The sequence below is a fragment of the Artemia franciscana genome, chromosome 2 (genome assembly GCF_032884065.1).
Source record: "Artemia franciscana chromosome 2, ASM3288406v1, whole genome shotgun sequence".
NCBI classification, from domain to species: domain Eukaryota; kingdom Metazoa; phylum Arthropoda; class Branchiopoda; order Anostraca; family Artemiidae; genus Artemia; species Artemia franciscana.
Genome location: NC_088864.1, coordinates 30,532,758 through 30,553,005, shown reverse-complemented (window position 1 = coordinate 30,553,005; position 20,248 = coordinate 30,532,758). Strand labels below are relative to the sequence as shown.

Sequence of the window (20,248 nt, the reverse complement as noted above, 5' to 3'; positions counted from 1 at the left end):
CAAAATGGCTATCTCAAAATTTTTATCCGTTAACTTTGGGAAAAAATGAGCGTGGGAGGGGGCCTAGGTGCCCTCTAATTTTTTTGGTCACTTAAAAAGGGCACTAGAACTTTTCATTTCCATTGGAATGAGACCTCTTGCGACATTCTAGGACCACTTGGTCGATACAATGACCCCTGGGAAAAAGAAAAAAAAAACAAAAGAAAAACAACAAATGAACACGCACCCGTGATCTGTCTTGTGGCAAAAAACATGAAATTCCACATTTTCGTAGATAGAAGCTTGAAATTTTTGCTATAAGGTTCTCTGATACGTTGAATGCGATGGTGTGATTTTCGTTAAGATTCTATGACTTTTAGGGGGTGTTTCCTCCTATTTTCCAAAATAAGGTAAATTTTCTCAGGCTCGTAACTTTTGATGACAAAGACTAAACTTGATGAAACTTAGAATTTAATTATTAGTAGAGTAAGAAATAAAATATATTCTAACTTAAAAAATAGTAACACTAAATCATTATTTTATAATGCGAAGATTAAACAAGCAATTGCTAATCTAAAGAATGAATTTGTAATTGTGCCAGTGGATAAAGCTAATAATAATTTTGCCATAATTTGTCAGAAGCTGTATTGTGATATCTTAAAAAGGGAGTTATGCACAACTAATGTTTATGAAAAGGTAAATATAGAGGATGAGAATTTAATTGAAAAGACTGAAGAAATACTTTTTAAAAATTTTAATATTAAAATAAATGACAATGATAAAAAGTTCCCTTTCCTATATTGGACTGTAAAATTTCATAAGAATCCCCCTAAACCACGGTTTATTGCTGGAGCAGCTAAATGTCCAACCCGCATTGCTGCTACTGACCTCTCTTTAATTTTAAAGGAAATTGTAAATAAACTTAAAACCTATTGTTCTGGTATTAAAAATTTTTCGAATTTTAATCCATATTGGAGTGTTAATAATTCACTGCAGGTGATAGATTCTTTAACAATGGTTTCAGCTAAAAGAATTGAGTCTTTCGATTTTGCGACAATGTATACTAATTTATCACTTAATTTAGTGTTTGATAATTTAAAAACTGTTATAAAGAAATCTTTCCTCTTATCTAGTAAAAGGTTCTTAAAAATAGACAGTTATAATAAAAAAGCCATATGGACAAACTGCTTTAATACTACAGTTAACTTGAGATGTTACAGCTTAGATATGATTTTTGAGTTATTGGAATTTGTTTTATACAATACTTATATAAGATTTGGGGATGATTTGTACAAGCAAATTATGGGAATTCCCATGGGGGGGAATGCCAGCCCATTTATAGCTGACTTGTTTTTAAGTCAACTAGAATATAAATATATGATGGATAAGAATAATCCAATTAATTTAAAACATGCTTTGTCAAATAATAAAAGATATTTAGATGATATTTTGGTCTTAAATTGTAAGGATTTGTAGTAATTATATTGATTTTAAAAATAGATGTAAAATCTTAAGCCAAAAATTGATATCAAGAGGTTTTTCTGCAAATAAATTAACTTGGCAATTTAAAAAATTTAGTTTTCATTATAACGAACTTTTAAATAAATATCAAAAGAATTATCTAGAAATACTTAAAGAAATTTTTAACTAATTTCGGAGGTTCGAGAAATGTTGTCACAGCGCTATTTATTTTGAATTGTGTTTCTAATTGAGCGGATTTTTTTAAAAAATTAGCCACATGGTAAAGATGAATTCTATAATTGTTTAGTTCATTCAGGTTTTTTGCAATGTGTTAATATTTGTGATTTGGTAAAATTTATAATATTTAGTTTACCTATTGTTGCTAAAGGGAGGGATATGTTAACAAGATAAGCTTGTTTTGGTTTTACTTGGTTGTTTTACATTTGCTGTTTTTTGTTGTTGTTTTTTTCTCATAGGCAGGTATTTTGGGGGTGATACCTGACGCGGGGATGCCATGGATATTCTGTGGTAGCCACAACACTGTGCTGGGTAGAGAATTTAGAGTGGCGAAACCCTATATAGGCCAGTGTATTCTCCTGATGAGCCCTTATGTTGGGTGTTGCCTCTGAATTATTTGTCTATATTATTTTTTCTATTGTTCGGTAAATGACGACTTATACTTATTGACGACATGACTGCCTGTCCATGGATTATTCTTTATGGTTGATTGTGTGTGGCTATGCTGTTTGACCTATGTGATTGTATGGATGAGTAGGGTTAAGGCCTCATTCAAGTGCTGGTCTATATTAATCACTAATTTAGGAAAACAGTCTTCCTTTTCTCCTTCTGTCTCTCTCTTTTTTTTTTTCTTTTTTTTGTGTGTTTGTGCTGTAGCATTGGTGATTTCTCTTTTCATGATATTTAAAATCAGCATAAAAATCTGATTCTTTTGATGTATCTTTTATCATCAAAATTTCGATTTTTTAGCGTTTCGTTTACTATTGAGCCGGGTCGCTTCTTACTACAGTTCGTTACCACGAACTGTATGATTTATTTTTATTTTCGTCAGCGTTTTGGAAAATTTAGGCACACTGTCTAAAATACATATAGTTTTCCATAAAACGCAAATGACACAATAGATTTTAGGACTTTTGTGGTTAAGAGAGGGGTAGGGGAGGGGGGCATTAGCCAAACTAATGTTTGTAATATGTTTTGATTTAAGTTATATTTAACTTACATTTAACATAGATGTGCTGACTTACATTACTTGGTTGGCTTGTATATCTCAAATTTTTCTTCTAAGTCGCTTTACTAATTAACGAAAGTTTATTTTGAAGGGAACAAACGAAATATCATTACCAATATTTTCTTGGTGATGTATTTCAGCTATTGTGACTTGAGCATGTTACTAAATTTATTATTATCATTCCCTTGAACCTTAGTTCTATTATACTAGGTATTCAAAATGTTTTATATTGTAATAGAATATCGGACCAAGCAAATCAAGCGTAGTTCATTCTACTTCGGTCTGTTTTATCTTTAATAAACTATTTCTACAGCTCCTGCAATTCTTATGATAGAGGAAGCTAATGTCCTAAAATAAGAATAACAATTATCAGAAACATACATTATGGGTTATCCTCGGTCGCTTAGTAGTTCGTTGCATGGGATGTGATATACTAGCACTAGGTGCTACATTTTTCAGGTTGTGTTGAAGCTCAAGGGGAAGATAAACAGCAGCATTGACCCAATTTGGATCTTCACTTTTCAGAAAATACATTGGAGGTATCCGAACTTCCACTTCTCCTTCTTTCAAATCAAAATTGGTAGTCTTTTGAAGAATCAAAACCATTGCCAAATCACAAATTGTCCAAAGTTTCTGAAAAAATGTATAATTCCCATGATCGTGTCTGTATATATATATATATATATATATATATATATATATATATATATATATATATATATATATATATATATTATATATATATATATATATATATATATATATATATATATATATATATATATATATATATATATATATATATATATATATATATATATATATATATATATATATATATATATATATATATATATATATATATATATATATATATATATATATATATATATATATATTATATATATATTACATATATATAGGAACACTTTTTAATGGTAACAAGGCCAAACACCGTTTCTCCGACAAAGCAGCAAACTAACAAATCAATCTGAGCCCTCATTTCTGACATTAAATTTCGATTTTACAGTTAGAACATACCATATTTTCTCACTAATGAAAAAAAAATCATTCAAAAAACGATATTTAACTCCTTTAATGTTTTTCAGAAAAATGTAAAATGAGCAATTTTAATAATGTCACTTCATCTGATCATACTTCTAAGCCAGGGACAACAAATAAACGTATAAACCATGAAATAATATTGTACTTCATAGCTTTGAAGCAGCACACAAAAAATAACTAGATGTAAAATTAAAACAGGTAACAAAAAACCATGCAAACGAATCAGTAAATTCAAATCTACTTTAGAAGATCAATTAATTCAACTATACACAAGGCTAACAAAACAACCGAATTTGGATGAATTTACCAGATGCTATTATATAACTAGAAGAAGCTGATAGCACAACATATATTGAACCTGCTGCTCCTCCTCCCTCCCCGCAAGCATCTCCCTTAATAGTGATGCTGGATAAAAAGCTAGCTAACTATGCATCTAAAAAAAAAAAAAACATGGCACAACCCTCATCACCACAGTAACGGATAAACAAAGCATGCTGCACCCCAGTCCGGTCACCTCATTGTCCTATTTCCAAAATATTCTAAGACAGTTAGACTCTGCTTGTTACCTGCACAAACATAATTATTAGGCATATCTAACTTAAGCTAAAATCTCGCCCCAAATATAGGTTTTATCTTTTATATGCTGCCTGATTAGGTGCTTTATGTAATTAATGTTGACATTTATTATATGAAAACATAACATCGTATCCCATTATATTAATTTAACAATTGACCTTTTTTCAACTTTAATGTTCTTTTTATAAGACAAAAAAAGCGGAATAAATAGACTAACCTTATTCATTTCCGCGTCATTAGGGTTTGTTGCATCTTTACAGTTCTTTGCTTTTTCAATCATTTGTTTATAAAACCCAAAAGAATAGCCTTCATTCTTATTGATCAGTGGTTCTAATATAAACCATAAACATTTTTTGAATTGGTGCAAAATACCGGCATCATCATGTAGCTCATATTCTGGACAATGTGTAAGAATTGTGATGGCAAATAGAAGCATATAGTCAGGGAGAATATGACCCAATGCATCACTCACTCCCTCAGCTAAAAAAAAAAACACGTACGTATTAGCATGACTCCATAACAGAAAAAAGAGTGTGGCAGTTCACCCTAACAGTAATTTGACATCTGAAGTACAGATAATCATCTCCATCATACTTCTCTTCAAATAATAGCAAGAGAAATAAAAGCAAAATACATAGAAATACTTCATTAGACTTGAGGCAATGACTAATTTAGCTCACAAAAAACACACATTTATAACTGTAAATCCAGCCTTTTATGATTATTAACTGTAAATAAAGGGCGATCATCGCTCATAGTAATAAGCAACCTAATAAATTTAATAGTAACCTAATAAGTTTGAAAACAACATCTACCTTAGTGATATCTAATTGTTGTATTAGTTCCAGACACATGATGTTTAGGTGCGGGTATTTTCAAGTAGGACAGTGATTCTTATTTCCAGCCTAGTTTAGTCAAGATCTGACAGCTTTTACTAGAATAAATCATTACCATAAAAATTTAGTGACCGCTTCCCCCATAGAGGAGGATCAGGTGTAGAATGGCAAAAGAAGAAACTAGGATGTTTACTCTTACTTCGCACAAAGCTTGAATTAGATCCACCAGACGTTTCTGTTAGACCTTGTAATAACAAGAATTTAGGGAACCGCTCCCGCATAGAGAACAGATTAGGAACGAATTAGATTAGAGAACGAATCTACGAGGAGGATAACTAGTGAATTAGCTAATGTTTACCACCAAGTCTGTTTCACTTTGGCAACAGAAAGATATCATAACTCCTTTGTGCAGTATTTTATTTGTTATTTAACCATTGGTTATATTGCAGGACATTTTCCTTATTCCTTATTTCGTTGACATTGAAGTATCAATTGCTATTTTCGATTGCTACAATTATAGCTTTATAGATTACCAAGTCCATATTATTTATTTGTTTTTTGTTTTTTTTTCAACAGAGACGTGCTCATGTTAACTTAAAGCTATGCGCACATTCTATTCTGTTACAAGAGGATAAAAATCTAGACTCCAAAACGTGAACATTTCTAAGCGTTCAAACAATTTATTCTACTTTGAGAACATAACGAAAATGGGAGTGGTAAGGGAATGCTGCTTCCTCCCATATTTGCGCTCTAGGTACATATATTAAAACAACAGTTTAGATTAGAATTTTTCCAGTTCTCGCTTCCATCTTTTTTCCAGTTACGACTAAAGGGCATGAAAAATTCAGTGAAGATAAGTCTTATCTCCTGTGTTTACTTTACGACAATCAACAGAATAAAACTTTTCCTCAGAATACAGCTCAAGACAGAGAATCCATTTTACAAATTCATATCATTGGATCCAAATTTTAAGACATCCACTTCACTCAGAATGATTTAAAGGTTCGAATAAAATATCTCTAGGAAAGAAAACCCTCAAGCAACTTCAAGAGCGAGGGCCCCAAATAATGCCAAACGCACCACAGTCATATTTTATTAGAATGGATGGGCATGTTGCACCTTCTCAAAATCTAATTCACGGAGGAATTTAAACCTATTTGGCTAGAAGCGCAAATGGGGTCTATAACCCTCCAAACCCCTTCCCCGTCAACTCTTTAGCAGACAGGCATATGCAAACAAGGGACAGCTGTTCACCAACTGGTGGTTAGAGAGGGTGGAAGGTTAAGGTGTCAACAGCCTACTTCGTAGATCCACTCATATACAACAAAATTCCTTACTGAATTCCGTTTTTAAAATAACGTAGCACGCATAACTTTTATACCAAAAAATAGCTCTGAAGAATGAGGCATCTCTACAAATAAGGGTTCTTGTCTCTCCGGCTACAACATCATTGCCCTTCCTCCTTAATTGTATTCTTTTGGAACGCTTGAATTAAATAATAATCTTAAAATTGTGACGACTATTTGGAACCATGACGCAGAGGGACACGGAAATGACTGCCCTTATTCTCTCCCAGTATTCCTGGTCATTGTCTTACAGAAGGAATATGATTTTTTTTTTTTTTTTTTTTTTTTTTTTTTTTTTTTTTTTTTTTTTTTTTTTTTTTTTTTTTTTTTTTTTTTTTTTTTTTTTTTTTTTTTGTCCATATCTTTTGCTGAATAAACGAACTCAGAACTTTGGATTATTTCCAACCCTTAAAACACAGGTTCTTAACTTTGAATTTTTGACTGAATGAGCCAAATCGTTCTTTACAACGTTACTGAAATGATTTCGATGTGTTTATGACTTATGTTTATCGTGCTAATTGAAAGGATTCTTACGATTTTACAATCGTAAATATTATAATATTTGTGTTAATCGTTTTCTGTCCATATTTTTGCTGAATAAACGGACTCAGAACTTTGGATTATTTTCAACACTTCAAACACATCGTCTGAACTTTCAATTTTTGATTGAATGAGTCAAATCGCTCTTTACAAGTCAACGCTACAGAAATCGTACGATTTAAAAGAAAATATTGGCTTTATCCTGTCCATTTTTTTCATTTCTTTTTGTGCCGCAAGAACAAGTTGAGATACAACGTGAACTACCAGCATTTTTGTATGTTTAGTTTCCCTTTGGTCCATGACGAAACAATATTAATGAAGTGTGGCTTTGCAAATCCCTTAACATAAAGTGGGTTGAAGCTAAGCACTTCATACTGACTGAAGCAATGCGTTCTTACCCAACAAAGAATTTATCTCTAATTGTACGTAACAAGATATTTTTCGTGAAAATAGACAAGTTACGCCAACGACTCAATCAGTGTAAGTTCTATTTGCCAGAAACCTATTTTCAGTCCTTTAATTGGCGCGGTATAAAAAAAAAGCTATTTATTATTCAATACTGTCAAATTAATTGTTATGGGACATTAAAGAAAGGAATTCTTATATGTCTGTCACATGTCACTCAAGCCCTTGCTAATGGGATCATTTATCTTTATAGAATGTGGCAGTGATTAATCAGGTATAGCTCACAGAAAAGATACAAAAAAAAACACAAGAAACAATCACAAATCCACAATTTATTTTGGACTATTTCATATAATCGTTGAAGAGAAACCTAAGGCTCATGTCCACATCAAGGCTTCAAAAAAAAAACATATTATGATAAGTTTGAGTACAAATTGTTGGTAAACATGGCAGGTAAGAACGTTTGGTATTTGAAGTCTCTTCTCAAAACCAGTTTACGACTGTCTTTTTGAGTTTATCCAGACACGCATTCGAAAAGGGGAGAGTAAGTCTTCCCATCCGATAGTCCATGATTTTTCAAATATTTTGTCACTATCTATTTGACTTCTCATATGAATATTTTACTCTATACTCTTTTGAGAAAAATGTCCGGAAAAAGATTCTCTAAATATGTTTTCTCTTTTCATGCGCGCAAATTCAAGCCTTCCTTCTAATATATCAACTACTTGCACAATTGCAGTTTGACAAATCTAATTTACTTCTTTCGAACTAAAGAAGCACAATTCTGTATTCTGGATATTCACAGGATTAAAAACGGGATCCTTTTGTATTTTTTAAGCAGTAAGAGTGTAATGGCACACAAGAACATTAACGCGTTGAAGAGCAACGACCACAAGAACATTCGTAGACTCTTTGAAGATCCTAACAATACTCCCATACCCTCTCCACTTGAAAGATTTTGAGCAATGGTCTATATTTTATATTAATTCATTTAATCGATCAAGACCAACGACAAATATTAACGGCTTCAACCGCAAATACTTGTAAACTTGTAAACAGTACTTGTAAACTTACTTAGTTTTTAGCTTCCTTTTTTTAATAAATTAATTTATAGTTCTCGCAATTTACTTCGATATCTTTAATTTTCCTTTTCTTATTGTTTTTTCTATAGACGTTTTGGTTCATAGAAGTCCATAAGCATCAGTCTAAAGTATCTATCATTCTGCGTGATATTCTTGTGATCTTTTTTTTGTTTTTTCTTCCCCGATATCATCCTGTGGGGTATTCTTGTAATCCTTTATCTTCTTCCTTTTTTGCCATTTAAAGATCTTCACTTTTTTTTTCATAGATTTCCCAAACATCTACAACTACTAAAATATGCACAAATTTTTATTGAATAAGGATAGCATGCACTTTTTCGTCCGTATATGATGCCTGACACATCTAATTTCTTTAAACACCAGAGGTATGAATGTTTGTGGGACGTACCAGCTTTGAACGCTTCTTTGAGAGATTCAGAAAAATTTCTTCTTGTGCAAATAAAGACCAAAATTTAAACAAAAAAGAACATAAAATATTACTTTTCAACCATAGCATCATATTATGTCTCTCAAACTAGGTTAAACAAATTAATATATGATATTTCTCGACATTTAAAAATTATAATCATTTAGCAGACAATACACATTTTTGCATAGTACGGCGTTTTCAGAGGTTTTATTAGAAAAAGAAAAACAAAGCATTTTAGGAAATATTTATATGATTTGGTAACGCAATTTAGCAAAGACTTCTGCAAAATGAGCCCAATCCGAGGAATCACTTTCTATTCAGTTTTAGAATAAATAACATATGATTGCGTTGAAGATAAATCTGAAGTGAAGGTGTACAGGTATTGTTAGGACAACACATTCACTTTAGAACTTAAGGCAGATATAGAAGGCTTCAGAAGGCAGATAACTGGATTTCTGGGGTGTAAATTATGGGGTTTTTTTTTTATCTTGTATAATACTAAAGTACGTTTCCAAAGCATAAAATATAATGGGAGCTGTTGATATACGACAGGAGTTAGCAATGAGTCGCCTTTTTCAACCAGCACATCAATATACTAAAATAGATCTCTCTTTTGTTTTAGTTTTTAAGAGAATGTTAATGATGCACTAAAACTTATCAATACCATTGCTGGTGAAATATCTCATCTAAAGACAGACTGATAATCTTTTTTATTATTATCATTACCACTATTTTTCTTTTTATCGAAACACACAATAAACCTGAAAAGTCTTTTGTCTGTTTAAAAAAGTGATACAAAGAAGGTCAACATAAGTTGGTTCAAATGTAAAAGAAAATTTATTTCTGACCTCGTTCAACATTTCGCGGCAACACTTGCTGCTTGGCCCTTATACATAAGATTTCCCCGTAGGGTTAGTATGCAATTATTAAGGGTTTTTTTTTTTTGCGACATATATTTGAGTAACTGAACTTGCCAGCTATTAGTTTTACAAATACAAAGTCTCTTAAATAAAATCGTTCTACGTTCTAGTGTTTACACTAAATCTCCAGTTAAGGGTTTCAACGATGGCATGATGTGCTTTCCTGTTTTCTAGCTCACTGTATTTCAAAAATGGGACAAAAAAGGCTCTTCCCGATGCCATGTGGCACCAAGGGTGGTGCTATCAGTGTCGATTTACAGAAATAGGTCACAATCAATATTAACTTTTACACGATCCATGATTCGTCTTTCTACCACCATCGGTTTTTAATGATGACCTCGTGAAAAAAAAGAGAAGAAAAAAAGACACCAGTGTTACACGTGCAAAAAAGCAATCTTCCTTTTTTTAGAAAGAGCAAATTCCCTTGTAAACTTCTACTTATGGATTTTAGACAATTTTCGTCATGTTTAAGAGATTTCTGGCTATTTTTTTTTTTCTGAATTCTCCAAACAGAAACGATTTTTACAATTACAGCGTGTTGTTCAGTTGAATCTGGATAAGAAAAAAACAGTATATTTGAATTAGTGTCAATTGAAAAAATTTACCACTAAACAGTTTCTTTGAAAACGGGTTTTTACAATTTCTAGTGCCATGGACATTAGTGTTGTAGGTAAGGATGTAACCATGATCCTCAACATTTTGTGGTGATTAAAAATTACTGTTCAGTCGAACCTGAATAAAAAGTTACCATATTTAAATCAGAATCAATTGGTTAGTTTTCATTAATCTTACTTGCCAGTTTCCTGTCCCGTTTTGCAAATTCCATTTTCTAAGCGTCGTAGATTGGTTTTTACTAAGCTGCAGCTACTGCTTAAACCATTATTGGCGACTGTAAACCTTCAGTCAAGAGTTGTCGACATTGGTTATTTCAATGGTGTACTTTCTAAATTTCCTAGCCTTTGCACTTCGAAGCTAGTATCAAAGAGTGCCACTTTTCTTACCATATGATACTTTTCTCCGGCACTATCAAAACAAATTAAAAAAAAGCAAAATGCAGGCGTGCATCAGCTATCGAATGAGCCCTTGAAAATTTCTCTACAATCTTCCAGTAGACTACAAGCACACAAAAAAGACACATCAGTCCTACTCATACACAAATGTCATTTTTCTTGTTTTTCAAGGTAGGGGCCTGTAAACTTTCAATTTAATGGTTTCTGATAAAGTTAATCACTAATTTTAATTTTGAAAATGGTAATAAAAGCGAATTACTGTCAACTCGTAATTTTCTCTCACGAGATCTTTTTTTAAATTTTGGGTAGAAAGAGCTGCCGTACGCTCTTTAATATGATTTGCTGCAACAATGAATATAAAAACGAAGGAAGACATGTCAGTGTTACCCACATCTTCGGTAGAAATTGCATCTCTTATATAAGCAATCATTTCAAGTGCCAGAAAGTTGCATTTCCAAGGTGGGGTGAGAATTTTTTAAGAAGAGGGATCGTAGACCATCGTTTTAGGATTTTCGACCAAGAAGACCCAACTGACTATAACAGAAGTTTCCATTACAAGGATTTTGGCCCTTAAAATCATAACATAATTTTTTTCAAATCATGAAAAAAAAATTGACGGATAAAACATAAGCATTACCCAACGTTTCTACAAAAATCGCAAAAGCAAAGTAACAAAAAAAAAGTTCCATCTTTGATCAAACCAAAGATCTATCTCATTTATGGCAGAAAAGCTAACCCCTACCGCCGGGGAGTATAAAATTTGTCTTCGCAGATCGTTTCGAAATTGTGGTTTCAAGCACACTAAGGCTGTGTTTTCAAAATGGACATGGGGAAGTTTTCAAGAAGAGGTATAAAAGTCTCCTAAACTTAGATTATGTTAATAATTTAAGAATCCTAGGTGATTATGTAAGCAAAATGAATGAATTTTTAGAGGTTTTGCGTGTTCAGGGTGCAAGAATAAGTTTAAAAATTAATGTTCAGAAAACCAAGTCGCTAAGACTAGGAATAAGTGAAGGTGAAGAGGTTATGTTGCACATTAAGTGGACAGATTCACTTACCTAGGTAGTATTATTAATAAAGACGGTAGGTACAGTAAAGATGTTAAAAGTAGAGTAGCCGAGTCCCAGAGGGTTTTTCACAGTTAAAAAGTTTGGAGGGATAGGAAGATAAGCATAGACACCAAAATTAGAATATTGGATGCTACAGTGATGACAGTGGTCAAGTATGGTTCTGAAGCACTGGCACTCCGAAAAACGGAGGAGTTGCTAAATGTTTTCCAGATAAATAGCCCATAGATTGTTTCGGGTACCCGACTGACTGATCATATCTCAAACATTAAGCCGCACGAAAAATGTAGGTCAATCCCACTTTCTAGGGCTATATTAAGAGAAAGATTGAGATGGCTAGGACACGTTCTAAGGATGAAAGATGACAGATAGCCCAAGATCGTCCCTGTTGGGCAACCGTCTAGGGCCAACCGAAAAGCAAGTGGCCCCGAATTAAGTGGGAGGATTTCGCAAGGAAAGATTTAAGGGAAAGTGGACTTCTTGGGAAAGTATAAAGAGGGAGGCTCGGAGTAGATTGGGACGGAGAAGGAGCGTACGTGGCGATTTTGGTCTCAGGCGGCTTGGTGTTGTTTAAGCAGTAGTTGCAGTGTTTGTTTATTGCAGTGAGTTTTAAGCAGTAGTAGTAGTAAGTCTATTAGGTGACTTAACATATTTCTTTTCCTTTCAAATGAACCTTTTTCTCAATATCCCACGGCTATTGGTTCGAGAATATCGAACGAAACTAAAAAAAGATAGAATAAAAAAAAGAAGACATATCATTACAAAAGAAAAAAAAATGTCCTTGTTCTTCAGGGTGCGGGACTGTAGATCTCTAGAAAGAAGTTGTCAATAATGGCAATCTCAATGGCGCACTTGATTTCAATTTGAACCCAAGTTTGTGGGGTTTGGCGCCCTTTATCAAAATTTTCCATAATTTTTTTTCGTAAATACAAATTATAGTTCAGCTGAATTTGAATAAATATTATCTATTTATTTGAATACAATAATTTTGGTTAAAAACTACAAATTCATTATATTTTGACTGAAATATTTTGATTGTGAAATTTTTCTCACTAGAGAGTATTGTAAATTTTTATTATTTTTTTTTTCAATTTCGGTTTCTATTATCCATGGTTCGCTCTTTTATAGATTTCAGCTACTGATATAAAACTTTTCGAAGTCATTTTTAATAAGAAGTATATAAGAATCCTACAGATACACTTTTTTATATCACTCTATTAGAAAACAGAGTGACGCAGGCTGTTCATTTGATAGTTGAACTAGAAAAGTACCTATGGTAGACGTTGTTCCATAACAGTTGACAAGCAAAATCATGGAACTAAAGTTTAGCTACCCAACAGACTATTACGCAGGTATTAATATATCTAATTTGCTTATACTTTTTTCTTTTCAATGTGCAGTTCAAGGGCAACAATAAAATGCGAGGATTTTTGCAATTTCGATTTAATTATTATTACATGTGTTGATAAAGTCGGTAATTACGGTAATTATTACATGTGTTGATAAAGTCTTAGAGGGTGAGCTGCTTTTGTCAGCTCTTTCTTTTAAATAAATTTCTATTCAAAGTCCTAATTGGTTGCTAGCCAACAAAAGACAAATCCTCGGGGGAAAGACAGCGGTCAATGGCTCTATAAATATCCAAAGCAAAAGTAATCCTTACCCCCCACCTTAAAAGGGTCTGGATCCAGATCTGCATGTAGAGTAGAGTCAAGTCAATTGAGCTGAATCGTCTTACAAAAGCTAGTCAGAGCACCCTAGGCAGGATTTTTTTTTTATTCCCCCAGTGGATAGAGCGACAACAAATAAACGTCTTCTCGTTGACCATGCTGGGAGAAGGCGTAAGTCTACTTCCTTGTAAATGATTTTTATTCATGGCAAATAAAAAAAATACATTCAGAATGAATAAATCAATACTCACAGAGTCCAGACAGTGTCATTGTTCGAATATAGTCACGACGTTTTGAAATGGCTACTTCCATATAGCGTTTCATTTTACCACGTAAATTTTTATCTTGTTCAAGACCACCGTATACATACATCCCCATGAAATCTAACGGCAGGCAAAAGAATGGCACGCCAGTGACAAGCCCCTTGTTGAGTTTGGCAGAAAATTTTTCCCGAACTTGAGGCACATCATCCTTGAAAGAACAATAAATTGGGATATCAAGATTTTGCTTTCATGAAATAAAAAAAATCCGGATCACAGAGAAATTGCAAATTTAGCAAAATATTTGTTATGAGAAAAAAAAAATTCTAAGATTTACCAAAAAAAAACTTAAAGCATATTTACAGAGCTTAATTTCTTTTCATTCAATCTCTGAAAAAAAAAATGGTTTTCAAGTTAATATTTTTTTATTATTATTATTATTTTGCCAATACTAACTATATAAAAAAGGGAATTCTCATTCCGGAAGCTAATGAGGGTAAGAACCCTGAATCAGGGTAAGCAAGAATCAAGATAAGTATCAATGAAAATATGATAAACCTACCAACATTAATGAAGATAACGTATAGAACTGGTCAGTTTGAAATTGATCACCTACTCCTTTTTGTTCACAGATCTTCAAAAAAGCAGATCCTGCAGCCAACCGAAGCCACGCCATCTCTGCTTTCCTGTCATGAATAAGACACTCGTTTAATACCAAATAATCAACAAACGACACTGACATTAAAGCAATCAAGCTTAACACGTAAGAATTGATACTTTTATTCTTTGAATTCTGAAGGGAATTGAGATGAATTGAATTTTATTAGCTAAGACAAGTTAATTTTCGCAATTTCCTTTCACACTTACAAAAAAGCCAAGTTCTGGTACCGATACTGCAATGAATATATCTATAATTACCGATTTAAACAAAATAGATAGCAAGGTTCCAATCATAAAGTCTCAATGTCTGTCACACAAGAGGGCAGACCATCAACAAACAGCGAAAGCAAATAAACTTATAATACTAGAAGAAAATAGGGCATAATAAAAGGAAAACCGTGAAAAACCATTTAGGGGGTGAAGGGGGACTGATAGAGAGGAAGAAAAATATCAAGAGAGAGAGGGGAGAGAGATACATATTTTCAGCAGCATTTCCTGTCAGCTTCTATTTTTACATTTGTTTCGAGCAGTAGCCGAAATCCAGTAGCTATAAATAAAATGACTCAACTCAAGCGTTGGTGTCGGATCCTTCCCAAGCCAAGTCGAAATACACCTAACTTTGATGCCTAGCAGGTTGTGAGTTTAACTTTCCATTTTGTTGTTTAGTCAACTTTATTTGTGTTATTTTCGAAATCTAAGATAACTTATATCTTAAGTTTCTTGATGACTGAATCAGGAAAGTCGTTTCATCTTAAAATGTTTCGTTTTATGAGCTTGTACTTATTGCAAACTCATTTGCACTTGCATTCATTCAATAGTGTCGGTCCTTCATTCTGTGGAAGCTAATATATAAGTTGATTTTTTCATTTTTCTTATTTTAGTTTCGCTCTTCTATAGTCTATTTTTGGATCGTGGGTAATTAAATGAATATTATTATTATTATTGCATAGATTTTAGGCGAAAGCGGTATTATTTCTTGACGACTCAGAATCAGTGCAATGCCGTTGGTCCTTTGATAAAGTTTAATTTCACCTAAAACACCGTGCTAATAATATTTGTAACTTCCAACGCATAACGCAGGCTACAACTCTTGGAAATCTAATCATCATTACAGGAAAGCTTACATTAGCTATCTAAGACCAAAGGCAGTATTTTCCTAACTCGGTGTACCACTTCATATGATTTTTCTCAGAAGTCAAAGGGAAAGAATGTGAATATCGGTTTATTTTCATGACAAATATGTGAGCACATATGAAAGTTCATCCAAATATTTCCAGGAACTGGAGAGACAGCAAAGTCATCGTTATCTATAGGAAACTTAATGCATCGAAAACAGACATTCTCAAATCAATGACGGGTTACACACAAGACCACAAGTCTTACGATAGGCAACATAAACATATCATGAAAATAAATAAAGAAAAAAGTACGATATAACGGTTGTGGCCTGTTACACGTAAATCTTTCTACCTAATTAAATAAATAGACTATGTCTATTGGAAAGTGTTTCTTTCCACTTAATAATATAATTTCTTTTTCGTTATTCGAGAGCAGTAATTATGAACGGAGGAACCAAGAGGAACCAGTACTCATATTGGAACTTAAACATGAAAACAATCTGGCAATTAGTCACCAGAGCTACGTAATCAAAACAAAGAAAGTTTTGTAGAACCAACTTTTCTTTCTTTTTTGAATTCCAAAAGAAAGTTTCTCAAGAGCTATATTTAACCACAAACGAGCAGAAATAAATTCAGATAACAATTGAAACGTAAAACAAACTGAAATCACAATCATAAATAAGTGGAGCCCACAACGCACGTGAATTTCAATGAATAATCAAGTCAAACATAAAACGAATAGAAACTACCACATATAGGAGTAGGCCTAACGTCCTCAAAGCCTTCCAAAGGACAAAGCACCATTTGCACTTAACTGATATTAATTTTTATTCCGAGAAGCTTTTTTTTTGTACATATTTGCCTCGCGATCGACAGCACAACAACAACAAAAATTGTAACTCAAAGCTAATGAAGGTTTAAAGTAACAGTGGTGACAATGTCCCCCCCTCTTTTCTTTAAAACCAATAAAAGGCTTGTATACCAGCTGCATATCATTGAAAATCATATGTAGTTTGGACACTGTGGTTTTCAATTGCCGAAATATAAACAGCAACAACAAAAAAAGAAATAAAAACCGCCATAATAACCAGAATTGTAGAAAAGAACTAATGAAGGTAGAATGATGGTTTAATAAATAATGATACTCGTTCCTCAAAGTCTCTGCGATTTGGATTTATTTTGGATTAAATAAAAAAAAGTAAGGAGCGACACTTAAACTTAAAACGAACAGAAATTTTTCCGTATATGAAGGGGCTGTCCCCTCCGCAACGCCTCGCTCTTTACGCCAAAGTTTGACTCTTTCCCACAACTCTACTTTTTAAAACAGTAAAAAACTTTAGCGTAAAGAGCAAGGCGTTGCGGAGGGGACAACCTCTTCATATACGGAAAAATTTCTGTTCGTTTTAAGTTTTAGTGTCGATCCTTACTTGCAGTTAAAAAAAACTTGCTTTTTTTTATTTAATTTCTGAACGTTTTTGAATTAATGCATGTTTTGATTTTGGCTCACCGCACATAAACAATTAAAACTAAATTTGCATATTAATTTTTTTCGGCTAAATGGCTTTCTCATAGTTTTGATCAGAAGATTTTGATACGAAAAAGGGGGTTTTTGGTTACTTAAAAAGGCAACTAGAACTTTTTATTTTTTTACGAACGTTTTATTAGTAATAAATATACTTAACTTAAGAATTAACTTACGTAACGAACTTCTATGTTTGTATATTTTTATTACGTATTTGAGGGGGTTCCCCACTAGTGAATACCTCGCTCTTTACACTAAAGCTTGAATTTTGTCCCAATTCTTTAAGAATGACCCCTGAATTCTAAAGGCCGTAGAATAAATAGTTGAAATTACTAAAAATACTTTAACGTGACGAGCAAAATATTGTGGAGGAGATGAACCCCCTTATTTATGTAGCAAATTCTGTTCTTTTTAGGTTTTAATACTGCTTCTTACTTCCAGCTGAATTTTTTTTTATTCATTTTCTCATTGTTTTTCTTAAATAATGCTAAAAAATCCTGCAGCCCCTTCATGGAAGTTCTCTTTCCTCATGACAAATTCCTCCATGTAAATATCCTTCCTTGTCACCCCTCCCCCCTTCAACACAAAAAGTCCCCCTGAAAATGTATGTATACTTCCCAATAATCATTACTATATGTAAACAATGGTCAAAGCTTATAACTTACAGCCCCTCCCCCAGTGACGGTGGGGGATTAAGTCGTCCCGAAAGACATAATTATTAGGTTTTTTGACTATGCTGAACAAAATGGCTATCTCAGAATTTTGATCCGGTCACTTTGAGAAAAATGAGTGTGGGAGGGGGCCTAGATGCACTCCGATTTTTTGGTCACTTAAAAAGGGCACTAGAAATTTTAATTTCCGTTAGAATGAGCCCTCTCGCGACATTGTAGGACAACTGGGTCGATACGATCACCCCTGGAAAAAAAAAACAAAAAAACACGCATCCATGATTTGTCTTCTAGCAAAAATTAAAAAATTCCATATTTTTGTAGATAGGAGTTTGAAACTTCTACAGTAGGGTACTCTGATACGCTGAATTTGACGATGTTATTTTCGTTAAGATCCAATGACTTTTAGGGGGTGTTTTCCCCTATTTTCTAAAATAAGGCAAATTTTCTCAGGCTCTAAGACTAATTTTCTAAGACTAAACTTAATGAAACTTATATATTTAAAATCAGCATAAAAATGCGATTCTTTTGATGTAACTAATGGTATTAAAATTCCGTTTTTTAGAGTTTCGGTTACTATTGAGCCGGGTTACTCCTTACTACAGTTCGTTACCACGAACTGTTTGATTTATCAACGTTCTAAAATAGAATATGGTAAAAATATTTTTTTCTTTTCAATAAAGCCAAGTGACGCCCTGGCCTTTAGAAGGTTTAGACAGAGTTAATCCTTCCCCTGTTTGGGGTAATTTCCGTTCGTTTTAAGGTTGAATTGATTATTCATTATAAAATGTGTTCGTTTTAGGTCTAATTTATAAATTGATAGTGATTTCTATTCGTTTTAAGTTTGAATTATGATATGATTTTATTTCTGCTCGTCTTTGATTTAACATAGCTCTTCACTATTTTTTTGGAAAACGTCTTTGTTAGAAAAGGGCATGTTAAAATTTCTTTTCATTTTCAATTAACATTATTTTTATTACTAAATAAAAGGGATTATATTGGTCAAGTTTTTTTTTTCTTATGAAGTGAAATTTGGCTTGGTATTTGTATTTTGGACAAAATTGTGCAAGAAATTTTAAGAATAATTTTAATATAGAATTTTGTATAGATAGGAAGGGAGTTAATACTATTCGTTAAATGGATTGAACATCCGCAGAGTTTTTGGTCTTCTATAGGGCTGAAGCCATTCTGGTCCTAATCCTGGTACAACCTTGAATATAGCCGAATATTGATCGACCACGTCTTTTTTTTTTTCAATCTTATTGTATTATATTTTGCTTTAGCTTCTTGTTTGTTCGAATAAATGCATTTTGAGCTCATTTATAAAAAAAAAATTCTGGTTTGTTGTTTCAGAAATAAGAATACGACGTCAATAATCAATGCAATCAGATTTGTTTTCTGATTGAATTTCCCTTGGTCCTGAAATCTTAATTCGGGTGCCTCCACGGTATGCACTTTTCCATCAGCATTAAAAGAAATAGAATATTTGCAGTAAGAACCAAACAGAAACAAGTTTTTCTGCAAGAATTTATTGTCCTCAATAAACTCCCCTTGACCCCCCCCCCTAGCCAAAATTTAAGTCTATTTAACCCCCCACCCTCGTTCAAAACTCGTGAAGTTTCAACTGGGCCACTTGAACTATTAATTACCGCCCCAGGGATATTGCATATACAGTCTTCCGATAACCTGGATGCATATATTGGCCTTCGAATAAGCTTCACTGTTTCCCTTAAATCACAATTCAGCGTCCCCCCCCCAGCCCCCAAAACTCTAACCACCCAGCTAAAAGTTTCACTATAATACCATAATACATTCCTGAGATATTAAAGGAACGCCATATTAACAGTTTGGCAGCATAGTACCTTTTGATCTACCTAACCACCTAGACGTGCATAAATTATAAGTATCATAGAAGCTTATAGCGCAAAAACCTTATTTATGAGATTAGATCAAATTGGAGAAAAAATTGGTAAGCTCTTTCGCCCAACCCCCGAAACTTCCCCCTTCTTTTCTCTACCATTACCTGAAAGTTTCAATTTTCAGGCACTATAGGTTACAATGACAACACAAGCACACTATACGACTCATAGGCAGCGCTAGTGCGCTGTCAGTGAATATCAAAGCGGATTAGACATTCAATTTGTTTTTTTCTTTCGGGAGATAAAAACAAAAATCAGGTCATTAAAAGAGAGTAAACCGGACAAGAAACAAATGCCTAAATGAAGATGATACCCCACTGGATATTAGGAGCAAGGATTTTTCAAAAACAAGTTATACAGGACATATGATTTAAATACTATACACTTAGGGCATTACGATTATGTGGCACTTGCATTTAAGTTTTACAAACAACAAAAATATCTACTGGTATGCATTAGAGAGTAAGCCGGACA

At 33.1% G+C, this 20,248-nt stretch overlaps 1 protein-coding gene across 6 annotated transcripts in view; it reads right to left on the bottom strand.

Moving 5' to 3' along the window:
* LOC136040082 (sister chromatid cohesion protein PDS5 homolog B-like) overlaps positions 1-20,248 on the bottom strand; it is a 112,070-nt gene that overhangs the window by 17,362 nt on the left and 74,460 nt on the right. For all 6 annotated transcript variants that reach the window (XM_065724160.1, XM_065724195.1, XM_065724198.1 and 3 more), the window contains exons 17-20: positions 14,450-14,573; positions 13,879-14,098; positions 4,545-4,807; positions 3,068-3,319 (exon numbers count right to left, since the gene is read on the bottom strand). In XM_065724160.1, coding sequence (XP_065580232.1) covers positions 3,068-3,319; positions 4,545-4,807; positions 13,879-14,098; positions 14,450-14,573 — 859 coding nt within the window. The remainder of the gene's footprint in view (positions 1-3,067; positions 3,320-4,544; positions 4,808-13,878; positions 14,099-14,449; positions 14,574-20,248) is intronic.